Source organism: Scleropages formosus, chromosome 15, assembly GCF_900964775.1.
Source record: "Scleropages formosus chromosome 15, fSclFor1.1, whole genome shotgun sequence".
Lineage (NCBI taxonomy): Eukaryota > Metazoa > Chordata > Actinopteri > Osteoglossiformes > Osteoglossidae > Scleropages > Scleropages formosus.
The window spans coordinates 18962733-18986798 of record NC_041820.1 but is presented as its reverse complement, the minus strand read 5'-3'; the positions used below and the strand labels follow the sequence as shown (position 1 = coordinate 18986798).

Genomic DNA, 24066 nt, shown 5'->3' with positions numbered 1-24066 from the left:
ACCTGAGATTACCGCACACTGATCCTCGTCGCCGTGGAAACCTAGAGACCACAAGGTCCCCGGACCACGTTCCAGGAACAAACAGCACACCCATCCAATTCCATTAAAGAACCGATGTCCATCACAGGGGAAAAAAAAAAATCACAGTGCAAAAAGCTCTGAAAAAAACAGGAGGCTGTGAGGACATGGCGCTTTTCACAAGCACGGCCCTGCCGTTCTTTTAACAGCCGCGTTCGAACGCAAGCTGGTTTCAGACAAACTCGAACTATGACGTCCTTTCCCAGTGCTACTCTGCAGTTTCGCTCTCGAAGAAAGTTCTACAAAACTGCTGGCTCCCATGCCTTAGGGAAAACTGCGTGCGTCAGCCATCTGCTGCAGCGCAGATCCTATGGTTCAAGGTAGAAGATCTTTTAAAGAAATGAAAACAAAATCGCAAGTTTTCCCTGGAAGACGAATATGTTCTAGTCTTTAAGAGCATGTAATGAGGTTCTAACCAGAACACAGGGAGGAAGAGAGCTTCCTTGCGTTCAATTAGAGTATCCAGCACTGCTGGCTAAACTGCCCACATTCACATTCAACAAATAACTCCTGACTGGACTCTGAATGTAAAAGTAATCAAAAATAAAGGACCTAGACTGCAGGTTCCTGTTTGACTTCATACTCTTGTCTCAAAGCCCCAGGTTCAAATCCCATTCCTGCTGTAGTACCTTAGAGCAAGGTATTTACCCTTAACTACTCCAGTAAAATGACCCTGCTGTATAAATTAGTCAAAGATTGGAAATATCTTAGTACTTTAAATTGCTTCGTAAAGAAGTTTCAGCTAAATAAGTGCATGCCAATGTGTCTATCTCTACAAGTGCTCTTTGTTTCCTTTGGCTGGGTGATCTAGCAGACCACTTGATCACCCTCCTGACTAGTTGCATTGTGGCACATGAAGGTTTAATGACTAGTCTGTGATACATAACTGTAATTTGGTTCCCAAAAGGCACAGCCATGAGAGATTAGAGCGTGAGATACTCTACCATCACACTTCTACATTCACAATCATTAAAGAAAAAAGAAGAAGAAGAAGAGACATGGCACTGGGGCTGACAACTTCTATTCCTTCATCTCAAGTGTGACTGACCCACACGCACTAATCCATACTTAATCCTAGGGCTCAAAATATTATTTCATTTTCTAGGAAAAATAAGAAATATTTGTGAATTAAATCAAGAGAGTAATCATTTGTTTACAAAGTCTGCTTATATTTTTAAATGTAATTCTTATTTGCATACCAGTCTGCATTTTGAATTAATGAAGAGACCTTGGTTGTTGAGTCAAAGCTGACACCTGTGTGACCTGCACCACCATTAAGGCAACCATACATATTATAAATCTCAGAAGTGACATCAGCTGCACTGTACTCGGTCGCTACTGGATGCTGTGGTCCAGCAGGGCCTGAGAGATAAGTACAATGATGAAGGCTAGGGAGCACCAAGATATCCTCAGACACTGGAGCAGGCATAGACCACCACACAGCATGACCACAGGCACGACACAGCGAGCCACAGGCCACAACAGCAGGGTAACCACGAATCACAGATGGGGGTGGAGCACGGGTGCACACTGAAGCCTCCAGTGGGGATGTGATCAATAACAGTAACAATTTTTTAAAAGCCAATTTGCTATATCATGCTGCCTGGAGCCAAGACAGAAGGCAAGTTGTAAATGGAGGGGCAAACATATTTTAGCATAATGTGCATTAATAAAAGAACATGTTTGTCTTACACACAATGGAAATGTCATTTTAGAGATCTAAGTGAATGTGGTCATTACAACAGACTGTGGCTTTTTTCAAAGCCTCTAAAAGACGTTGAGCTGGTGGAACTTTGTGGATAAAGTGGCACTCTGGGCAGGGAAGAAAGCCTGTCAGTTGCCATGGGGATGACTCCTATGGCAGTGTTCCATAACTACTTGGTGGGCACCCACCCTGTTGCACTGCATGCCCACAGTACCCCAATGACTGCCCATGAGATGCACCAGGAGAATGGAGATGAGCTGGTGGCAACAAAGACCAAGTTGCACCACACACACACACACACACACACACACACACACACACACACAATATCACCGCCCACTACGAGAATGCCGCTTTAAATCTTACCTTCTTCTGACAAATAGCAGATATCTCCGCTGTAAGGGCGAAGGCACAGAGGTTTTTCAGCATGACACAAAACACTATTTATCTGGGGAGGCCTAGTTCACATCACACAGGGAAACATTTCTCACGTGTGCTATTTTTCTCCAGGGGCACACAATACACCTTCCTGAGCCACAGTGCATCCTGTCTCCACATGCAGGGTATGTACAGGTGAATCACGGTATTTGGGACAATCAACACAAAAAGGCTTTTAATCCCTGAGACAGAGACCATTCTGCATTCTGATAATGTTTGACCCATCAGATCATCCGATTTTTTCCCATGCTACTCTGGGCAAAGTAGGTAGGGCAGCAGCGGCCAGAAAGAACTCACCTTGAGGCAGAAGCACATCGATGAGCCATTCTGCATGGTCCCTAGAAAGGAGTACACGTACACTCATATTAGATTATGTCGGGTAACGTCATGCTAAAACCAAACAGATAGGGTTCATGTAGTGAATGAACCCAAAACTTACACCATTCACCTTCTTTCTCGGCAGGTTGCAAAGGAAGTTGCGCTGCCAAACCCTCTGGGCACTGTCAGCTCATGAGGGAAACCAGCTGAGCCCTCCCACTCATAAACACGCAAACAAACAGACAAATGCTACGCCAACGCTCTTGGACACTCGCTGACAAACGCAGACTGACACATCCATGCCCACTGCCTGCTCCACCAGAGGTTTGACCGAAACTGATCGTAGCATCAATCCTCTCCAACATGCCTGGCTGACTGCCTTTCTCAGTCCGCAGCACACACTTCTGTGTCCCCCCACAAACCATGGGCCCAGTCCCCAGGTCAAATAGACACTTCAGTACAGCACTGAGGACTGAGGGGAAAGAATTGGTTGAGAAAAGGTGAATGCGGCTGTTGATGCACCTGACTAATTCTTGCCCCTGGTGATATTATGTAACCATGGTGATGTCATTCCATTGGGACACCAACAGCAATCTGACAGGAGGTGTTGTCATTCAGACTGTTTTCTACAAGGATTACAGAGGCTCAACAAGGAGCTGCTCAGAAGACCACATCTTTCCAGAGCATACCCTGCAATCCTCTGGCTGCACTCCTCACATATGTAGAGAGGTGGGGGCTTGTCTCCCAGAGTGACAGAGAGAGCAGGGTCAATGCACATCTGCAAGAAAAGAAACAGCAATGGGGTCTTAGGAATTATGAATTAGGAATTATCTTTGTGTTCAGTAGTAGCTGTAAGGTGTTAACAACATTTTCACTCGGCATTTGGACCCGTTCCTTCTTAGTAAAAATACACATTCTGAATTTCTACAGCCCCTCTTATCTTCTCTGGTGCTTTCTAGTAATGACCAGCCCCATCTTACTGTTCCCTACCTGTCCTCTATTTTCCAGTCCCCCACCTCTCTTCTCCCCAGCTTGCCACTCCCTACTTTACCATTTATAGACCCCACTCTGGATTTATGTTCCAGCAAAACCTCAATGCCATATAATTGCTTTCTCTGGTCTTATGAACAGTGTCATTTACAACACTGTCTTGCTGATTTTCAACCCAGGGCAGCATGGGGTCAGAACTTCTAATTTGATACAACTGTGTGGTAATTGAAAACTCCGGCCTGATTCTCTTGCAACTGTCGGCACTGATTCAGACAAGATTTTGCGGTCACATGAATATGAGTCCAGTACTACCAGGCCTGCAACAAAATGTGCTTCCACTCGCCTGTGCATGCCATTAATCAAGTTAACTGATGTTACTGAAGCAATGCCCAACTGGATTCTGGGTTCGTTCATGGTGCATCTCTGTTTAGCGATAAAATAGAGCCCTCAACGTGCCATCCATGTAGTGCATGGCTATTACTGTGCATTAGGCCATTATAAAACTGCCAGGGGATCAGCAAAGGCAGCGCAAACAGAAAGGTGATGCAGAAGCAGCGCAGACAGCCTGGGGGACTGTACCTTGACAGCAGGCTTGTTGATGGCATTGTGACACTCAATATGCTGGCAATGGATGGGGTTCCAGGCTGTAAACAGAAGAAGTGGGAAAGGTGAGTTTCCTTCAAGTCCAGGGTAAACTTGGCACACAGCTCCTATGACATCTCTCTCCTATTTCTCTCATCACCTTCTAGGAGTGATCATCAAAATGTAAACCCTACCCCACATGGCTGTATACTACCCACACTGTTCAAATGTCAGTCTGGCATTTCTCAGTGTTGATGGGTCACAAATGAACAAGATGCTAAATTCCACACCACCCCTTGCCATAAGCTGCTCACCTGTGTACTGCAGTCCTCTGTATTCGCTAATAGCACCTGGGGGCTTCAGATTGGGCCAGTAGTGGAAAAGCATTTGAACAGCTGGGGGCTTGACTTGGGATGGTCCATAGGATATCACATAGAGCAGGTCCTACAGCACACAACAGGTCAGTCCTGCTGACAGACCACATATCTGAGATGATACACTGCATTTACACAACACTGAATTGATGCAACATGAAGTTTACCTTCCATACTTCCTGTTTGTGCTTCATGAGACATTCCAGCAGCTGACAATGGTAGACTGGAAAAAGGAAGATGAAATTCTAAAGATAATTTCCTTGTGGGAAATGTGCACATGAATGTCCTGTTTTAAAAAAATACCTATCGTGAATCAGTGTCAAACCAGATGAAAAGATGTGTGCTTTGGGTTCTGGTGCTGTTCTGCTTTGGTCATACCAGGGTTTGAGGTGTACTGCATGGCAATCATTAGCATGGATGATGCAGAGAGGTTCACATAGGCTGGTACTCCTCCCTCCTTTCTGCTAGAGCCCACTGATGAGGAAGAAATATGACAAAACAAGTGGACACAAAGTCACCAATTACTTAACAGAATTTGTTCTTCTTTGAAAGACAGAACCTGGTTTTTGCCATTTCTACCACAAAAAAAAAAAGTGTTGGCAGAGGCACTCCCAAGGTTGCATGCTGTATAAAACAAAGAAATAACATGCTAAAAGTGGGAAAAGGATGAGCCCATTTTTTGCCAGACACTGAGAAATGTTGCTAGCTCTCCTTAGTTTGACGCTGAGACCCCACGTCCCCAAGCAATTAGCCGACCACACTGTAGTGTTCTGTAACTCTTCGAACTTTCAGAGCTTACATCCAACCTGGGAGCCCTAACATATTTGTGCTATAGTGGTTACGCAGTATAAGATCCCAGGATGGATAACTCCCCAGTTACTGTCTGTACCCCACTGATCATTTCTTCAGTCACCACAGAAACACAGCCCCATATTTACAACCAGCTAAACAGCAACAGACACTTTTTTTTATACACATTTTGGACACAAGATACATTCCATAACGTGCTCTTGAATATCTCAGATAAATTCACTAACTCCTGAAGCAGCGGTGTGCAAATTTCTAGACCCATGAAATGGTAACTTGTTCAGCAGGATTTGATTATCTCCCTCCAGGACAGGTGGTGGATGAAGGAGCACTCACGTATAGCCATGGGCAGGAAGGAGGTGCTCAGGTACTCGATGACGTCCTTGTGCAGAAAGGGCGGGAAGGTGGCAAGCGTGGAGATCATGGTGTAGGGTAGTGTGCTGAGAATATCATCACTGAGAAATGGCAGGAGACATGCCGTTGTGTAAAATATGGACTGTCCCAAATCTGCCAACAGAAAAAAAAACTTAACTTCCATCATGCTCAGAAGTCTTCATTTTAGATAAGACTTGAAAGTAGCAGTTTTGCAGAAAGTAAACATACTTTTCTTTGCTGCCAGTATAATCTATTTGCGCTGCTCTAAATGATAGCCCTCAGCATACTGGAGCTAATGCAGTGCTGAGATACAGCAGCATGACTTTTCTCCTTGATCCATTAGAACATTTGTACAAAAAAAAGAGTAGTTTTTTCACAGAATTTGAGACAAAAACTGCAAAACTAAGAGCCCGGTAAATTAACTCTACGGATCGCAGTGCTCAGCTAGCTACGGAATCAGCAAAACAGATTTTCTTTGTAGTTTCCTTGATAAGATTCTTCAGTATACTTCACTTGTTACGTTGACCCTGCTATACCTGATTGCAGCAAGCAGTATTATTATTATTTTTATTCTTTTATACACCACAATTTAAAGGCAGTTTCTAAAATCGCTGTACAATGAAGAAGAAAGATATACCCATTCCTTGCTTAATGGACTGAATTCTGTCTATGAAATCCCCCCGTTAGATGAATTCCTGTTGTGAGGTGGTCAAATTAGCATTATTTCTTATGGGAAAACATAAGTAAAGACCAAAATAAAGTGTGTTTTATACCTGGCAATGATAGCATCAACCTATTTAATACTATTGATAACAAAAATATTGAATTGCATCATTTATTATGCAAATTTTTAAAGCTGGTATCACAAATTGTGCAGATGAATGAACAGTTTTTGGACCGTCAGTGTCTCTTTGGACTCTGAATTGTAGACTACATGAGAAACGTTTTTTTATTTGAAGAGCATATGCAGAATCAGAGTTGGCATCACATAATTCTCTTTCCTTGTGCTTTCTTTGTACTTTACTTGTGAGATGGACTTGGCAAAATCAAAATTTTGAATGGTTGTGACAATGAGGGTGACAGGAAGCAGGAAACAGGAAGTAGGAAGTACTTTTCCAGTGGCTGCATTTGTCACGTAAGAAGCATAGCTTCAGTGTGCTTTGTAGAGCGAAAGACATACTATATTTGACAGTTAATAAAATATCTGATCAAATATTTTTTATCTGATATCTTTTATCTCACAGTAAAATTACTGTGTAACTGGGAAAATATGGTGTTGTATTGAATAACATGCATGTTGCATTAAAAAAGATAGCATCAATTTTTGTAAGCTATTATAGTGGTTATTCACTGTCCAGAATCCCGTTATACGAGATAAGGGTGTATATGGATTACAGCTCTGAAGGAAAGAAACTTACAACTAATATCAACGTATCAAAAATGACTATGATAAATTAAAAATTGTGCATGTCCACAGAACTTACAAAAAGCTTCCTCACCATTCTACATCTAAAGGATTTTTAAATCAACAGTAGGTATAGAGGAAAAACAGTTCATTTCATAATATTTTATGTTTTCTTTTTTCTTCTATTCTAAAATATGTATAAATGAAGAAATAAGTTAAAGATTTGGTTTTTTTTTAGTTTCTTTTTAAAGGATTACTTGGTCTATAGGGTAATGGCAAGCCATTCCCAGAAATGTCATGGAGTCATGTACGTAAAATGAATTTGAAAAAATAATGGTTGCATAAAGTACAATTACAGTCCAGGTATGTGAACAGAAAGACAACTACACATCTAAATAAACAAAATAAATAGAAAATTAAAGCACAGTGGTGCAAAACACGTGAACACACAGGCAAAACCTATAGAGTGCTGGAATGCAGCTGAGAGCATAGCTATGTGGTTCCACAAACTGCGGTCTCAGTTTATCATCTTCTGAATGTCATTGGGCTGACAGCATGGATGATGTGGCAGACTGGATAAATGAAAATCCAGACTAATTAAGGATAAATGGTAATAATAATCTTGGGCCAGATATGTGAAATAACAGATCTCAGGTATTGAATAATTGGGGATGAGTGTAGTTCTAACATTCTGGAACTGGTTTTGAATTACATTTTCTCTGTTTAAAAGGCAGGAATTTTTCATGTTTGGCGAAAAATGGGTGAACCTTGAGTGGCTCAGAAATGCTTTTTTTTTCCATTTAAATTAACTACAATCTTGAGAGTGTTTCACAAAAATTCACCTTGCAGGGAGATTTTCAGGAATGAATTATGATCATTATGCAAGGAAAGCCAGTGTTATACTGGTATAATGCAAAGCAGTCAGGAGTCACAACTCACATTTCATTCAGAATGACTCCCATACACTATGATCTTTCTACTTGTCACCCTACAGCCTGCCAGCAGGAGAAGACCACTCACCATGCTGACCGTGCTGCAGCAGGGGCACCAGGTCAAGCAAGGTCACCAGCGTCACATAGAGCCCCTGATAGTCCAGTGAGGGGTACTCTGAGAGCTGAGCGTCTCGACTCTGCTGCCCCGCGCGGTCGGACGGGGCGTCCCGCAGAACGCTGCAAAGGAGGGAGCGAGTAACTGTAGGGTTGATGGAACTGACTTGTGGTCTTAGAGATGGGGTGAGTGGGAATGGCACAGGAAAAAGACACATGGTCATGGGGACGGCCAAATTGGAAGCTTCCTGGTTGTCCTTCCTGCCCGAGCGGGACAGAATGCTGCTCCAGAGGAGAGGAAAAAAAGAGACAACAAAGACACAAAGAAACAGCACATTACATTGAAATGGCACTACAGACAGCGTAAATAGAAAAAAACCCAGATAAACCCCACATAGGATGCAGTGTCTTGACTGGCTTGCTTTTTGTTTGCTTTTCAGACAAGCATGGATTTGCATAATAGCTGCATTCCAGCGTGAAAATGACTTTTTAATAAAGAAAAGTTTTTCTAACTTTTTAAATTTTTTATTTGAAAAACAAAAGCAAAGAGACAAAAAACACGAATGCAAAAGAGGAAAAAAGCCGCAGAACTGCAATGATCACTGCATCTCATGCGTATCTGGTGACAAGGAAGAAAAATATAAAAAATTGCATGTTTTCAGTGCCAACCCCATACTCCCCTGGGAGGGAGGACCTATGCCCTGGTTCCCTCTTTCACAAAACATGTGCTCTTGTTTCAAAACAATACATAGGTCAGAAGATGAAACAAGAGATTGACTGAGTTGGCACAGGGGAGAGTTACATTTAGAATAAGATTTTTTTTTAAGATTGAAACTGATTTAGATTAGGAAATATAAGGATGACACTTTAGAAACATGCCTCAGCAAAAAATAAACATGTATGTACGGTAAGGTAAGGCCCCTGGTCACAACACATGTTTATTGCACCAAAAAATAATGTCTGTATGCATACATCATGATACTGTATCAGTATCATTAGGAAAAGTAATGAAATCCAACAGGCATATGGATTTAACTTCTAAAATACATGTAACTAATCTACAGTTGGGAGGAAACTGGAGGGAAAACATAAGAGGTTGCTTTAAACAGATGACCAGTAGCATCATGTTCGTGAGCCAATGGGAATGAATGTTTGTGTTTGCTGTCCCCCTGGGGGTCTATGTTGGTTCATTTAAAAAAAAAAATAAAAATTTGGAAAACAGCACCAACAATTCAATAGGCCTAAAACAAACATTAGGGGGGGGGGGGGGCAAGCGGGCTGGGGGAGATCAGGCGGGAAAGGAGGGGGTGGGGGTATAAAGTACTCTATGGTGCTAAACATTATGTTCTGTGCTGTGCGGGCTGTCAGGAACATTGGTATTTACTCAAGAACAGTTAAACATTCTGAGGATCTATATCTGGTTTTTTTGTGTGGCTTTTCTGTGTGACACGTTGTTCACTGTGGTAACATTACGGTGTTTCAGCAGGGCAGAGAGCTATGGTGGACCTGAGGACATGAGGCCCATTTGGTGAGTCTTTAAAAACAAAGTTAACTGTGTTCGACCAAAAAAAGTCCTCCCACAAAGTCTCTGCCCTTATGAAAACATAAATATGCATAAAGAATTAAACATTAGACAAATTCAGTATTTCTTTTTTAACTTGTATATACAGTTACATGCTAAACAGCATTGTGCTATACAGTTTTTCTATATATTTCAAAACACAACCACACACACTCACATTTACAGACAATATTTATAATCCTACCCAGCGATAAAAACAGAGAGTAATATTCTTGGGGCAACACCTGAAACACCTGCTGTGGTCCGACCCAGGCACAAGTGAGCTGTTGCAATTTCTAGATAAAGCCAGTGTCCATTGAAGGGGCAAATACAAAGTGCAACAGAACCCTGGAGCATCTGTAAGCATTTTATGAAGTCATAATGATTTTTACCAAAAGGCTGTCTGTACTTCATTCAGTTGGAAATGATTTCTCCAGAGCTCATGACATTTGAAAGCTATATATCATGCTATAAATGCTATAAATTGCATGCAACGAATGTCATATACTTTGGGATAAATCCTAATATATGTATTGAAATTGAAGTGCATTTTCAACACAAAGCTTTTAAACTGGCAAAATTTGAGGGTCAAGCTAACTGCTGGATGCCAACAACCAGGGGAGTCTCTGTAAAGGGCACCGGAAGCTGTTAAAGAGCGAATGCGCCTGCAACATGTGGCTCCCTGGTGCGGGGACGGAAACGCCAGGTGGGCAGGTGTTGTAGGAGCGAGGCTGGCAGTACCACTCGCGGGGGGGTGCTCCTTCACCTAAACGCTGCTAACCTTGTCCTATACTTTTCGTCTTTATCAAATATTGACAGGCATCAGCACCCTCTGCCTTTGCTAGCAAATACACTTTGCAAGTAATCTCACCTCTCTTTATTGTTTTGGTCTAACGACATGCAACAGGGCATACGTTTCTTACAGATGTAATTCAGTCAAGTGTCTCACTCAAGCGCATGGTGGTGTGGTGGGTTCAGCTGAAACCTGCTGTGTGGCAGGTCTGGAGTTCGAGCCCTGCTTGGGGTGCCTTGCGATGGACTGGTGTCCCATCCAGGGTGTGTCCCCTTCCCCCTTTGGCCTTGCACCCTGTGCTACCAGGTAAGGCTCTGGCTCACCGCGACCCTACTTGGGACAAGCGGTTGTGGACAATGGATGGATATCTCGCTAAAGAATGCAACGTTGTGCAAAGCCCTCGGGATGTTTGGATCTGACACTTACCGCTCCACTTACAAGTCTCTTAACCATTAATTGAACTGTTGCTTTTGCACCTCAGACGAGTGACCCCTTATGTCACCGTTCCAATAGGACTACATTCCAGGACACCAGGGATCAAGGGATACAGTGATTTGGTCCCCTGTAAGCCTTTTTGCATTATCCCGCTCAAAGGGTTTCATATTACTCTGATGTTTGTGAGAACATTTGTTCCGTTGCACTGCAACTTCAGTTTTGTCGTGCCCTTCTTAACGCCAGTAGCTCAAACGTGAAAAAAAACAATATTACTTGCTTTATAAAAGGTTTGGCACCCTCAATGAAACAATGATCACGTCTAAACTTGTGACTACAGGACAGCCCACAAATTATATTCCTGCTAATTCCTGCTTACTCTCAAGGTCCTGAATCCCCAACCAAAGCAAGGGACAAGCCTTTCTGTCTACTGGCCCTCACAAGCACCCTGGGGATGCTTTCCAGTGGTTGACAACATAATAACACGTTAACACTCATCTCTCGTTCCATGTCACGGCAAATGCGCTTGTAAATTCCCTTGCTGCATTTCACAGAAGATTCAGCAAAGACAGAGGGTAGACAGAATCCTTTTTTTTGGTTTAAATATGGTTGGTTAAACAAGGTTCAGATGAAAGGCACATTTTTCTTCTAATTAGCTAATCTCAGTACTCTCTGTTTGTCAATATTTTTCAATTTAAAATTCAAAAAGTAACTTTGAATAATAAAAGGGGCCTGCTAAATATGAATTTGAAAAGGAAAAATCCATCAAGATATGTACTGATTTGCTTTCTTTTTAGCTGAGTCAAGTGTCCCAGCCCAGTCCACACTATTTTAATAAATTGTCCCAAAATATCTGTCGTTCTGTGTTACTGCTTCTACCGACCCTTAGTAGTTCTAAAACAGATAGCTTGTATTTCTGTTTTGAACCCATCCTTCAAGGACTGTATTCATTGCTCCTACCATGACTTTGCCGTAATAATATCAAACCTGTCTTGAATAGTAGATAGTAGGAATGCAATGCCTTACTTCACCTGTGGATTCCAGCGTGGGGTACTTACCTGAGCAGGGTTTGGGAAAAGTATTTCAGTGTGTTTGCAATGTCTGTTCCAGACGGCACAGGGTAAATATTGTGAAGCACGCGGTTGTGATACTCTTGCAAGTACCGTATCTTAGAGGCAACTAAACAAATGAAGAGCAGAGCAACAAACACGTCAACAGCGGACAGGATCTCTGGCCGAAGAGAGGTCAAAGGGTAACGGGACCCTGGAGGGGAGTCACAAAGTCACAAGCAACATGACATTTTGAAGGGTTTTTTTTTTTTACATTTTTCAATCGGTTCATGTGCAGTGAAGCTTTGTGAAGTCCCCCAACAGGCGTCACTGTCTCTGAACAGGGCAGTGTCTGTATAGGCAATATAAAAATGGACACTCCACTGTTCACATGCTACCTTCAGATGCAGAAAAAGCAAAAAATGGTAGCGCTTACCTTTTCCTTCCTTCCTTTCTTCCAGGTGATCCACAGGATTCAGCGAAACGGAACGCAACTGGATGCTGCGTTTTCCATTTCACAACTGCAGCTATGTAATATCAACTACGTAAGGTGACATAGTGCCATTTAAACCTTCTGTTTTTATTGAAAAACAGGGCCCTTGTGAGGCTTGGGTCACCCAGCTGACTCATGATCAAGTCAGTACTGCAGGAGTGTGCTTCTATCTGGCTCTTCCTGGTACGCTGTAATTTATGGTACCACGAGCGTGTCTTGTTACCCAAAGGCAAAGCCGAGGAGGCCGCGTTTATGTAAGATCGTAATTAGGAGTGTGTCCTGATGCCCAGCCTTTGCCCCAGGCCCACCAGTGTCCCTGGCTGGATGCCCCATGACCTTTATGATCTGCAGACTGGCTTGCATCTATCCCTGTGGCATGGTATGTCGTGCATACACAGCGTTGGGTGTGTTAATGCCCCGACAACAGAACTGCAACAGGCCCCCAGGGGCCTTGGTTTAATCTTACTGTACACAAATAACTACGGGGGTTTGGGAACAAATGTGAAAATTCTTCACACATACAGATGACTTTTCCAGCCCACAATCCCCAGCGGCGCAGACGAACGCGCCGGGACACGCAGGCCGCGTTTCGGGCGGCCCGCCGAGCCGCACGCGTACGCGCAAGGGATGGATTCAGTCGCGGAGCAGAACGATCGGAAGCTTCAAATAACCCGCACCCCCGCCCCCAACTGTTAACACATCCTCCAGGCCAGCAGTCCCGTCTATTGGACACCCTTCAGAGCTAAATTCGGCCGAGCCCGAGGTCCAGACGGACAAAAAATAAATAAAAAAAAATAAATAAAAATCATCTTATTGTGTTGCCCGTCCACAGGCACTACTGTTTACACACACTGTTGGGTAAGCTAGCTTGGCCACAACATGATACACGGTAACATGGAAAGGGGCAGCAAAGGCGACAAATAGGGACACATAACCCTCCCTATATATATAAAAATATCTGATCTGTGTTCTCTTCTTTCCGCCTGTATTTGACTGCTGCTGGTATCCAAGCTGAAATCTGAAGACTGTTTCGGCACAATTGTACTGTGCACCTTCACAAATTCAGCTTTTGAATAGATTTAGGGCATCACAAGCAGGCTGCGTGAAGCCTCTCGCTGCGCAACAGGGAATTCCTGGCTCATTCACAATTTTTTGCCATAACCCGCACGTCAGTGTGTCAGAAAAGCTGGACGATCAAGCGGCGACTCGTTCGTGTCGCCTTCCGCACACAAGCATCTCCCCGGGAAAAGCCGCTCGTTTCACACTCGCTTACTCTGCTTTACCATGCTCCGCACAGCACATACAGGTACTTGGACCTGTGCTGCCTCACAGGTGCCACCGCGGAGGCGGTTTTCGGGCTTATTATACCTGTCAAATGGTACATAAAATGTATCAGGTGTCCAGACAGGGAGAGAGCGCGGAAGGCGGGAGCTGTACTGTGTTTTTACCCGCGTCCCTCCATGTTGTACCACAGCAGAAGTGAGAATTTCCCTCATCGACCTTGAGATTGGAATTATCTCATTCCGTGAGGGGGGGAAAGAACACCTTTTTAATGCGTCAAACTGAAATGCAGGCTGAAACTGCCTGTCATTGTTCCCCGCGCCCGTCGTTTTCCCACCTCTGCAAGAAGACGGTAAATCTTTTTTTTTTTTTTTTTTTTTTTTTTTCCGAACGGTAAATCTTTTCTCGCTCCGAGCCCTCCGGCGGCGCGCGGACCTGCCTTAGCAACGGCGCTTCCATCACCAAGGACGGCCGCCCTCCGGTCGCCTCCGCCGCACGTCTCACGCGCCACATCGCGCATCTCACACAGGGACAGGCACCAAAAAAAAAACCAAAAAAAAAAAACACCCGAAACACTCCAAATCACACCAAATCTGCTGTACTTACATTGTTCCGCTTTCGTAGACATTGTGAGAACTCTTCTTAAATTTAATGGAAAAAAATAGACGAGCGCGTTGGTTGCTCACCCCTTGCGGTACGTATCGTATGTGTTTCTTTTTTTTTTTTTTTTTTCTCCCGGACCTGAAAAAAAGTGAATAAACCCCGTGTCTCGAGCAAGGTTTGGTTATACCATTATACAGCCGCAGTCCGGACAAAGTCGTGCTCGTGAATCTCGACAGCAGGGGCATCAAGTTGGGTCGTGCGTGTCACCCGCGGCATCTTGATGCTCTCAGGTCCAATGGGTGTCACCCCGCATCCCCGCGCCGCGCGGGAGCCTGGCGCTGCGGAGAAGAAGGAGCCTCGCGCGCAGGGGACGCGCACACCTTCGCTGCGAATGGACTCATCCAGGCACCACAAACCGCCACATTTCCTCACGCAGACCTGATCGTGTGTGTATTTACAGTCACGCATCTCGGCGTTTTTCCGCGATCATTATGTAAAAACCGAGCGGCATTATTATACTGCGCAGTGTGGCAGTGTAAACAGGGCGAAATGTGGTAAAGGTGGCAGGATTTTGAAAGAGCAGCTTGTGTTATACACACATACAGTGCTTTTTTTCTTATTTCAGCCGAGCAACAGATGGTTTTCAGATCATGGGAATCGGAACAGGCTGTTTCTAAGAGACCTCGTTCGCGCGCGCGCGCGCGTGTGTGTGTGTGTGTGTGTGTGTGAACTCTTCCTCCGTGCTGTTTTTACACCCCATCATAGACAGAGGTCCAAGTGCCCCTTTCAGTCTCGTCTAACGTCTCTACGACCCAACTGTCCACAGCCGCTCTTTGTCTGACAGTCAAACCATAAGCACAAAACAACATTAACTGTGGATTCATCACGATTCAAACCAAATTGAAACATTATTACTACCCACTTTCATTCCAACAAGGGCTGCGTTTTACTCCAAGGGTGGGAGATGTATTACATTTATTTATTTAGCAGATGCTTTTCTCCAAAGCGACTTCCAGTGAACTCCATGTATTGTTACCAGCCCACACACCTATTCACCAAGGTGACTTACACTGCTAGATACACTACTTATACTGGGTCACTCATCCATACATCACTGGAACACACTCACTCTCTCTGTCACTCACACACACTATGGGTGAACCTGACCAGCATGTCTTTGGACTGTGGGAGGAAACCAGAGCACCCAGAGGAAACCAACGCAGACACGGGGAGAACATGCAAACTCCACACAGACTGAGCTCATCGAACCCACGTCCTCTCGCACCACACAGGCGCTGTGAGACAGCAGCGCTACTCGCTGTACCACCGTGCCGCCTATTAAATTATTAACAGAAAAATAAATCAATAAATGTTTTTTTACTGACCATGTTTATTGATAGGGACAAGTTTGCCATAAAGGTTGTTTTTGAGAGTCTTTCAGCAAATGTTTGTTTTACAAAGGAGACAGGGTGTAAACTTCCTATCCCTAAAAAATACTAGACTTTCAGTTCTTAAGCAGAGGGAGTTATACAGAGCTTCTACCACCCCCTTGTTCCACAGCCAGTCTTACTACATGCCAAGATTCATGGATCCCATCTCTTCTTCGCAAAGCAGTTGTGCGTTTCCTCTAGTTCTCGTGGGCAGAAACTGAGAAGGGACCCAACAACTGCGCCTTCTGAATTCTCCATCACGTTCTCCTCCTCTCTTTTGAGTTTAACCAATCCACCATCACACATGACTAACATAAAATTTTTACAGGACTCACATTACACATTAATGTGTTACAATCACAAAAAAAAAACATAATGTGTAAGGAAGTTAAGTTAGAAATGCTCATGAATGGGAATCTAGTAATGTAATGGTTAGCGCTGCTATATTTGGACCAAGAGCTTCCAGGTTCAAGACCCAATTCCTGTTATAGTGCCCTTTAGCAAGGTACTTATGTTAAAATGTTCCAGGTAGAAGTGCACAGTACTTTGCATCAAATAAATATGAAATCACAGTAATTGGTTTCCTTCAATAATCTGGATTAAAGTTACACTCCTGGTCATGGAATAGCCATTATGAATATTATACCTCGAAATTCTGTGCATTTCACCTGAAGGATTATTAGTACAAGATGTCCTTAGACTCTCTGGGGGTCTGTAACAATAAGCAAGGCAAAGTCAGGTACTTATTCTTACTGTTATAATACAGTTTAACATCTGTTCTTCAATATTACTCACCAAGTTGAACATGAACACTCTAAAAATCAAGTAATCTGCAAATCATAAGATGACATTTTTGCCTGTTCTGTCAATGAAATTTGTAGTTTTTCACATTGGCAGTCTACCGTGAAATCTCAGACAAATGAATGCATTAAACAGGGGCAAAGTAGTTTATACCATCATGCATTTTTCATTGATATTCTATTAGGAGCTCATCACAGACACAAACACAAAGTCACTAAAAGCTCTAATTGGATGCATTTTACTAATGTGCTCAGCATAAGATGCCCTGGTCAAGTAGCCTTGTTGGGAGGAAGGGTCCTCTTGAAGCTGGCTGACATTGCTTTACTTAGATTTACATTTATTCATTCAGCAGATGCTTTTCTCCAAAGCGACGTACATCTCATAGGAAACACAATTTGTGCCTTACCTTAATCTTTACCTGGGAGGTAGCTGTGTTCTGCAGTATTCTGGGATATGGTACATCCAGCCAGCTGGCACGAAGACACCAAAACCAAGCACAAAGAGCAAAAAAGAGGTTTTTTTTCTGGATGGAAATGAAACATAAGGCAGAATCGTCTTCTTTGCCTGGTGTACCGATTAGACCTTTGAACTTGGTGCCATGTTGATGCACATTCAATATTAATATTCTCATTTTCATGGATAGTGTGCATTTAAAAATATCGACAAATCAAGCGACGATAGGATGACAAATCGCGCGATGTGCTCTGTCCAATTCGGAAGCAAGCTGGTGATTCTTTGCATGTAAAAAGTTGAATATCGCATTAGCTTTGCCGAACATAAACCTGAAGTTTAAAAAAACGTATGTTATGATTCAGAGACATTAAAATGGTTTATTTATGGTTTATTAATATGGTTTATTGCTGAGCTGGTGAAGGAAGACAAATTTCTGTGCAAACAGACAATAAAGTGTTATCTTATCTTATCTTATCTTATTTGCAATGGTTTAAAATGGCTGAAAAATTAGATATACAGTATATAAAATTGATATCAAGCAAAGAAATTAGTCGATACGCTGCAGAATCATTTGGAAAAGGGTAAACATAGTACCGGGCTGACATGTGACGGGAAGTACAGGGCGACAGAGACTATCACCACTCACCTGTCAAGTAGACCAGAAACTGCACCTGTGGCCAACTGCCCCTCCTCCCAATTCCTGACCTGGTTCTTCCAGAGAAATTTCAACATGCGGGAGGAAATGGGGAAGAAAAAATACGCACGCACACACAAACTGGCTGAAATTGCTTGTCCCGAGCAGAGTCGCAAAGAACTGGAGCCTAACCGGGCAACACAGGGCGTAAGGCTGGAGGGGGAGGGGACACACCCAGGATGGGATGCCAGTCCATTGCAAGGCACCCAAAGTGGGACTTGAACCCCAGACCCACCAGAGAGCAGGACCTGTCCAATGGGAAAGAAAGGATTAAAGCAATTCATGGTAGACTGACTGAAATATGATCACATGAAGCCACATGAAGCCATATGATACTATACAGTATGTAACACCAGGCTGCACCACATACCTTGGCAATTCATTCCGTTTCAGTTCTTCCAGCTTCATAGCTTGATCACGGCTCAGTGAAAAATGTTGCAGCGAAAGCTGTCGAGCAGAGGTGAGGAGGTCAGTACAGCTGAAAGGCAGAAGGGGACTTGCAGTCTAGCCCCATGTTAATAATCGTTCTCAGAGCTCAGGTGGTCCACACTGACCTGTTCCTGAAGCTCTCTGCTCTCTGGCTCTGATGTGATTATGCTGTCATAATTCATCCTCAATGCTCCGAGTTTCATTACGTCCCTCACTGATATGCTGAAAACCCCCCGGACGATTCGGAGAGGCCAGGCTCTGCGGTCAGTAAATGACCCGCTGCTATAACGGCGGTTTCAAACGTGCAGGAAAACCCAGTACCACCAGTACTATATACAAGACTGCACAACATCTGAAGAAACGTGTGATAAATCAAAGCATTATAGAAGGTTAAGTGACAGACTGCTATGTGGGTGTGTGTCAGCGTGTTGTTCATCTCTCTTGCAGTGCAGAAATACAGTATTGTTCCATCACTGCACTTCATAACTGTTACCCTATTCAACCCTACGCACACGTGGGTATTGTGAAGGTTATATTACTACTGGTAGCCTTGCAATTTTCACCAGAGGCTCTGAAACATCTCTATATTTACATTGATCCATGAGACTGAGGATAAATCAAGTGGAAGCGGGATATACCTCCTGAATGCTAAGAGGTTGTCTGAAGCTTTTCAGATCATCTGGCAAGTACAAATAATAATTTTTCTTTAAATAATTTTCCTTATGTTTAGACTCACAAGAGGCCAGATGAGGGTGCATGGTGGCGCAGCGGGTTTGACTGGGTCCTACTCTCTGGTGGGTCTAGGGTTCGAGCCCCGCTTGGGGTGCCCTGCGACGGACTGGCGTCCCGTCCTGGGTGTGTCCCCTCCCCCTCCAGCCTTGCGCCCTGTGTTGCCAGGTTAGGCTCTGGTTCGCCACGACCCCTGCTCGGGACAAGCGGCTTCAGACAATGTGTGTATATGCCAGGTGATCTTGCCACTACAAAAAAAAAAATCCTGCACAATCAATACAATGAGCAGACATTTCCTGCAGGGGATCAGTGTGGAATTTGATTTATTTTCTTCTTAGAAAAAGTTATTGTATTTTTCTCGAAGCAAGTGCATAAACTATAATTACTTATGTGCAGCAAAGCTGTATTTGCAGCTTAGACAGAATAAATCATTAAACAAAAATAAGTGTGGCATAATTAAAGGCCACAGGACAAACAGACACCCAAGCTGGCTTTTTGGCCAGGACTATATATTCCTGTGCAATATTATTTAGCTCAAAGCAGAGTCGTAAACACATGTCTTTGTCATAAAGAGAAAGAAAAAAAAGAAATGCTGAGGAGACAGGATGCTTACAGCAGGTGAAATCTGTTCTTTAGGGGTGCAGGTGCAGGGACTACTGGTCTTGCAAGAACGCCTTTGCCCAACCCAGAAGCATCTGGATCTGGATGGTCCCCCTCAGAACCACCAACGTCCCTCTCTGCTGTGAGTCAATGTGTAAAGGCAGCACTGCCTAGCCCTTCTGTCTAGAGGGCACAATGTCTGCCTCTCCCTAGCAACACGACATCCACCACAATCCCTGGAGAAAAAAAATTGGACTACATTACATCCACTACTCTCTTCATTCACTTCTCCTTCTTCCTTCTTCAAGGACAGTGAGGCACATTACAAAGGATTCTTCAAAGGTGAAATTTTCCTCTAAATGCATTCTGTCATTTTCATCTTCAACCTTGGAATACTCACACACATTGATTGAAACCACTTGTACCAAGCAGGGTTGCGACAAGCTGGAGCCTAACCCTGCAACACAGGGTACTAGGCTGGAGGGGGAGGGGACACACCCAGGATGGGACGCCAGTCCATCACAGGGCACCCCAAGCAGGACTCAAACCCCAGACCCACCAGAGAGCAGGCACAGGTCAAATCCACTGCACCACTGCACCCCTCCTTGGAACACTATTCTGAGAAAATCTCAGGGCTCAGATACAATCTCTTACCTCAACACATCTATGATGTAACCTTATAACAAATTTGATAAATTGTTGCAATGTAAGCAGGAGGGGTGTGGTGGCGCAGTGGGTTGGACCGGGTCCTACTCTCTGGTGGGTCTGGGGTTCAAGTCCCGCTTGGGGTGCCTTGCGATAGACTGGCGTCCCATCCTGGGTGTGTCCCCTCCCCCTCCGGCCTTACGCCCTGTGTTGCCGGGTTAGGCTCCAGCTCCCCGTGACCCCGTATGGGACAAGCGGTTCTGGAAATGTGTGTGTGTGTGTGTGTGTGTGTGTGTGTGTGTGTGTGTGTGTGTGTGTGTGTGTGTGTGTGTAGTAATGCATTCTGCAGCGGGGGGCATGGTGGAGCAGCAGGGTTGGCTAGGTCCTGCTGTGTGGTGGGTCTAGGGTTCAAGTCCTGCTTGGGGTGCCTTGTGATGGACTCGTGTCCCATCCCAGGTGTGTCCCCTCCCCCTTCAGCCTTGTACCCTACGTTGCCAGATTAGACTCCGGCTTGGTGTGACCCCACTTGGGACAAGCGGTTTCAGACTGTGTGTGTGTGTGTGTGTGTGTGTGTGTGTGTGTGTGTGTGTGTGTGTGTGTGTGTGTGTGTTCTGCAGTTTGTAGGATGTTGCTTTTCTTCTGGACTCTATATTTTACTCTTGAGTCCATAATGCAGTTACTATACATTCTGCAGTAGCTTCTTTCATAAGAAACCGCCTAAAATATTTTGTGAACTGTAAAACCATAAAATAATATTTAACGCAACCCCCAGCGCAATGTACTCATGTGTTCATCTTTCGGCGTCCTTTCTGAAGTCTCTTCTTGCTGGGTCACAAAGAACCTCTCTCTTCTCTGCAAAATGGCTCGACAGCAAGCCAGCCATCTGCGCTTGGGATCCAGGTAAACAACGACACACAACTGCAACCAACATCAACAACGTCGGCAACAATCAAACGCTTAAAAAAAATGATCTAGCCGTGCCGCGTCGACTTTCACGGGGGAGCAGGAGGTCAGAGGTGTCGCAGGAACAGATGTTCTGCAGACAGATGAGAGCAGTGTTCCCTCTTCAGAGCCCTGTGTCAGATGTGGGCAGGGGACATCCTTTTGCCTCCATGCCTTGTTGGGGGACTGTCACCCCAGGGAAGGCCTGTCAGATTCAGATCGGCTGTCACCCTAAACTTGGGCACGTCAGGTCTGCAAAGAGGAGCAGCCTGAGATGAATATTGCCAAGTGGGTATTACGTCTTCAGCTATCTGCCTACATCTGTCCCTTCGGTGTGTACCTTGACATCAGCAGACGGTTCCTTTCTCCCAATCCATTCGGAGATTGTGCAGTGGAGCGGAATGACAAGCACCGGTAGAGATGAGCACGTACCTCAAAGGAGAGGGAAGTCTGCGGTGGCTCTTCCGTCTAGGATAAGGTTTCCCCGTGGAATTGGCCCTGCTGCCCAGGCAAGAAGAGGAACAAAACAAATCGGAACTGACAGATGAAGATGTAAAGAAGCTGAAAAAATAAAATGCAGTGCAGGGAAACTGCAGTGGATGTCATGAGCTATTGGCATTGAGTCAAAAGAGCAAAACTGAAAGCAGTTACTTTTATGATCAAAACTGAAGCCAGAGTATTTCTGTCTTTGGTACATGTTTATTGAATGTAACCTTCAGAGGGAATTTACAACTAAAATGCTCTCACTCACACACACACACACACACACACACACACTGGCTGAAACCGCTTGTCACAAGCAGGGTTGCGGCAAACCGGATCCTAACCCAGAAGCACAGGGCGCAGGGCTGGAGGGGGAGGGGACACACCCAGGACAGGACAGCAATCCATCACAAGGCACCTCAAAGCAGGATTTGAAGCCCAGACCTGCCAGAAAGCGGGACACACCGAAACCCGCTGCGCCACCGCACCCCCAACTAAGATGGTGACAGAGAAAATTGAGGAGGGAGAGTTTTTTTTCTCAAAAGGTTTTCCACTGACAAGGGACATCACAAAAATCTTTAACCTTTTTTAGCAAGCGAATATAATGAACCGTAAAACTGGCTTTTTTTTTTCCAGATTGCATATGGGATTTCAGATGTGTGCGGGTGAATTCGAACCAAAATTTTTAAATATTTTGCTACTTGAGACATGCTCCATGCATTACGACAGTGTTGCACCGTATCTGGCCCACAGATGCAACCCAGGGACGGAAATCATTCAAGTGTACAGTACATCCCCAGGTAGTGTTTCAAGTCACACCTGTGGATGCATTACACACTGCTGAGGGTGTATCAGTGTACTCCTTGAAATTTTGATAATTTTTTTTTCTTATAACAGGTTACATACATCAGAACCATTATTTTCTTTTTTATCCATGTGACTGGACCCCAGCACAGTACCTCAGATTGTGTGTAAAATTGCAAAGAACATGCACTGTTGGGGTGAAACTGATCTAAACAATATATCCTGTGCTTAAAGCATAAACCGAATAGTCATACGTCTCAGAAATTACATGAAAACGTAACTTTCCTTCACAAATGAACGCAGCGTCCGCTCGGCTCATATTCGAACCAAGTGACATAGTGGCATATCGCCCCTGCTCGTTGGTCTATGGTACTGCACACACTATGGACTTCCGCTTCGGGCAATCACTTAATGAAAAACATGTTTGTCTGACATGGAATTTATTTATTTATTGTCATCCAACTGTTTATCCCTGCAGTAACAGATAGAGAGAGATATGGTCTTTGAGATCAGTGGATGACAGCCTTGAACAGAAGCATAATTAATCAGCTCTGAAATTCAATGCTAACGATTCAGCTGCATTTTTTTTTCTCTGCTTAATTGCCATTGCAAGGTTAGCATTTCTTTAAAGATTGTTGAAATAAGGTGGAGGACTTCAGATTGAGGGGTGACCATCATCCAGCTGCAGAAATCCACCCCAAGTCTAGGCAAAGGGCTTCACTTCACCCTAAAGCCCCAGCTCACCTCCCTTTTGTTATTCAACTAACAAACGTTTAAGCCTGTTTCATAGGATAACGTGCTTAAAACCACCAAGGAAAACTTGGTGAAAGACATACCAGACAATTTAAATACCGCACTATAACACCTGTTGTTGGGCAGGGACTTTGAGAATGCACACAAGCAAAGAAACGTTTTATGGTCAGGTTACGTTTATTTATTTAGCAGACGCTTTCTCCACAGTGATATACGACTCAGAGAAAACAAAAGTCCATTTAACCAACATACAGAGAGATGAAGATGCACACACGCAATTCTCTAAGTCCAGTCAATTAATGCTACTGTTTAATCTACACAACAAGCAGCCAAATACAGAATTCCTGTACACTTTTTGAATTATATCATATAGTGAAAGTTCACAGAGTAAATTGAATACTGGGAGAGAAACGAGTCAGAATTAGATGAGTTTCGAGACCATTCTCAAATGCTGGCAGAGGTTCAGCAGTGCTGAGGGACAGAGGGAGAACATTCCTCCACGATGGAGCCAGAATCGAGAACTTTGGGGCTTTTGATTTTGGACCTCTTGTGTATGGGACCACCAAAAGTCCAGAAGTGGAGGAGTATAGCAGTCTGCCTGGGGTGCAGCGAGTGATCAAGTCCCAGAGATATCGGGGAGCAGATTGTTGATGACTTCGTAAGATGTAGCCAGAGTCTTGAATCTGATGCATGAGATATGTTATGCAGGATTAATCTACAGGACGGGATTATGGCATAAATGTGCAGAGGGAAACAGGAACCAGAGTAGAACATTACCTCTAGGTTCTTACCTGATGAAGCGGATAAAGTCAGCAGGCTCTCTTGTTTGACAGTGTTTCTAACAGGTGGACCAATCTGCCAGGAGGTGAAGGATCTTAGTTTTGAGACGAAGGTGGTGATCAGTCATCCAAGCAGAGATGTCCGAGAGGCAAGCAGAGATACATGAGGATATGTCTGCAGCAGCAGGGGTAAA

General features: G+C 44.1%; 1 protein-coding gene across 4 annotated transcripts in view; it reads right to left on the bottom strand.

The window, feature by feature from the left end:
- Positions 1–14971, bottom strand: part of unc79 (unc-79 homolog, NALCN channel complex subunit) — a 46727-nt gene extending 31756 nt beyond the window's left edge. For 2 of the 4 annotated variants that reach the window (XM_018727582.2, XM_018727584.2), the window contains exons 1-9: positions 8093–9382; positions 5629–5799; positions 4864–4959; positions 4653–4708; positions 4426–4555; positions 4109–4173; positions 3229–3317; positions 2519–2559; positions 2150–2178 (exon numbers count right to left, since the gene is read on the bottom strand). In XM_018727582.2, the coding sequence (XP_018583098.2) occupies positions 2150–2178; positions 2519–2559; positions 3229–3317; positions 4109–4173; positions 4426–4555; positions 4653–4708; positions 4864–4959; positions 5629–5799; positions 8093–8576 (1161 nt within the window). In that variant the 5' untranslated portion in view covers positions 8577–9382. Of the gene's footprint in view, positions 1–2149; positions 2179–2518; positions 2560–3228; positions 3318–4108; positions 4174–4425; positions 4556–4652; positions 4709–4863; positions 4960–5628; positions 5800–8092; positions 9383–11962; positions 12084–14333 lie in introns of those variants that run through there. The other 2 variants (XM_018727583.2, XM_018727585.2) reach the window with 2 other exon arrangements.
- Positions 14972–24066: the final 9095 nt, after the last annotated feature.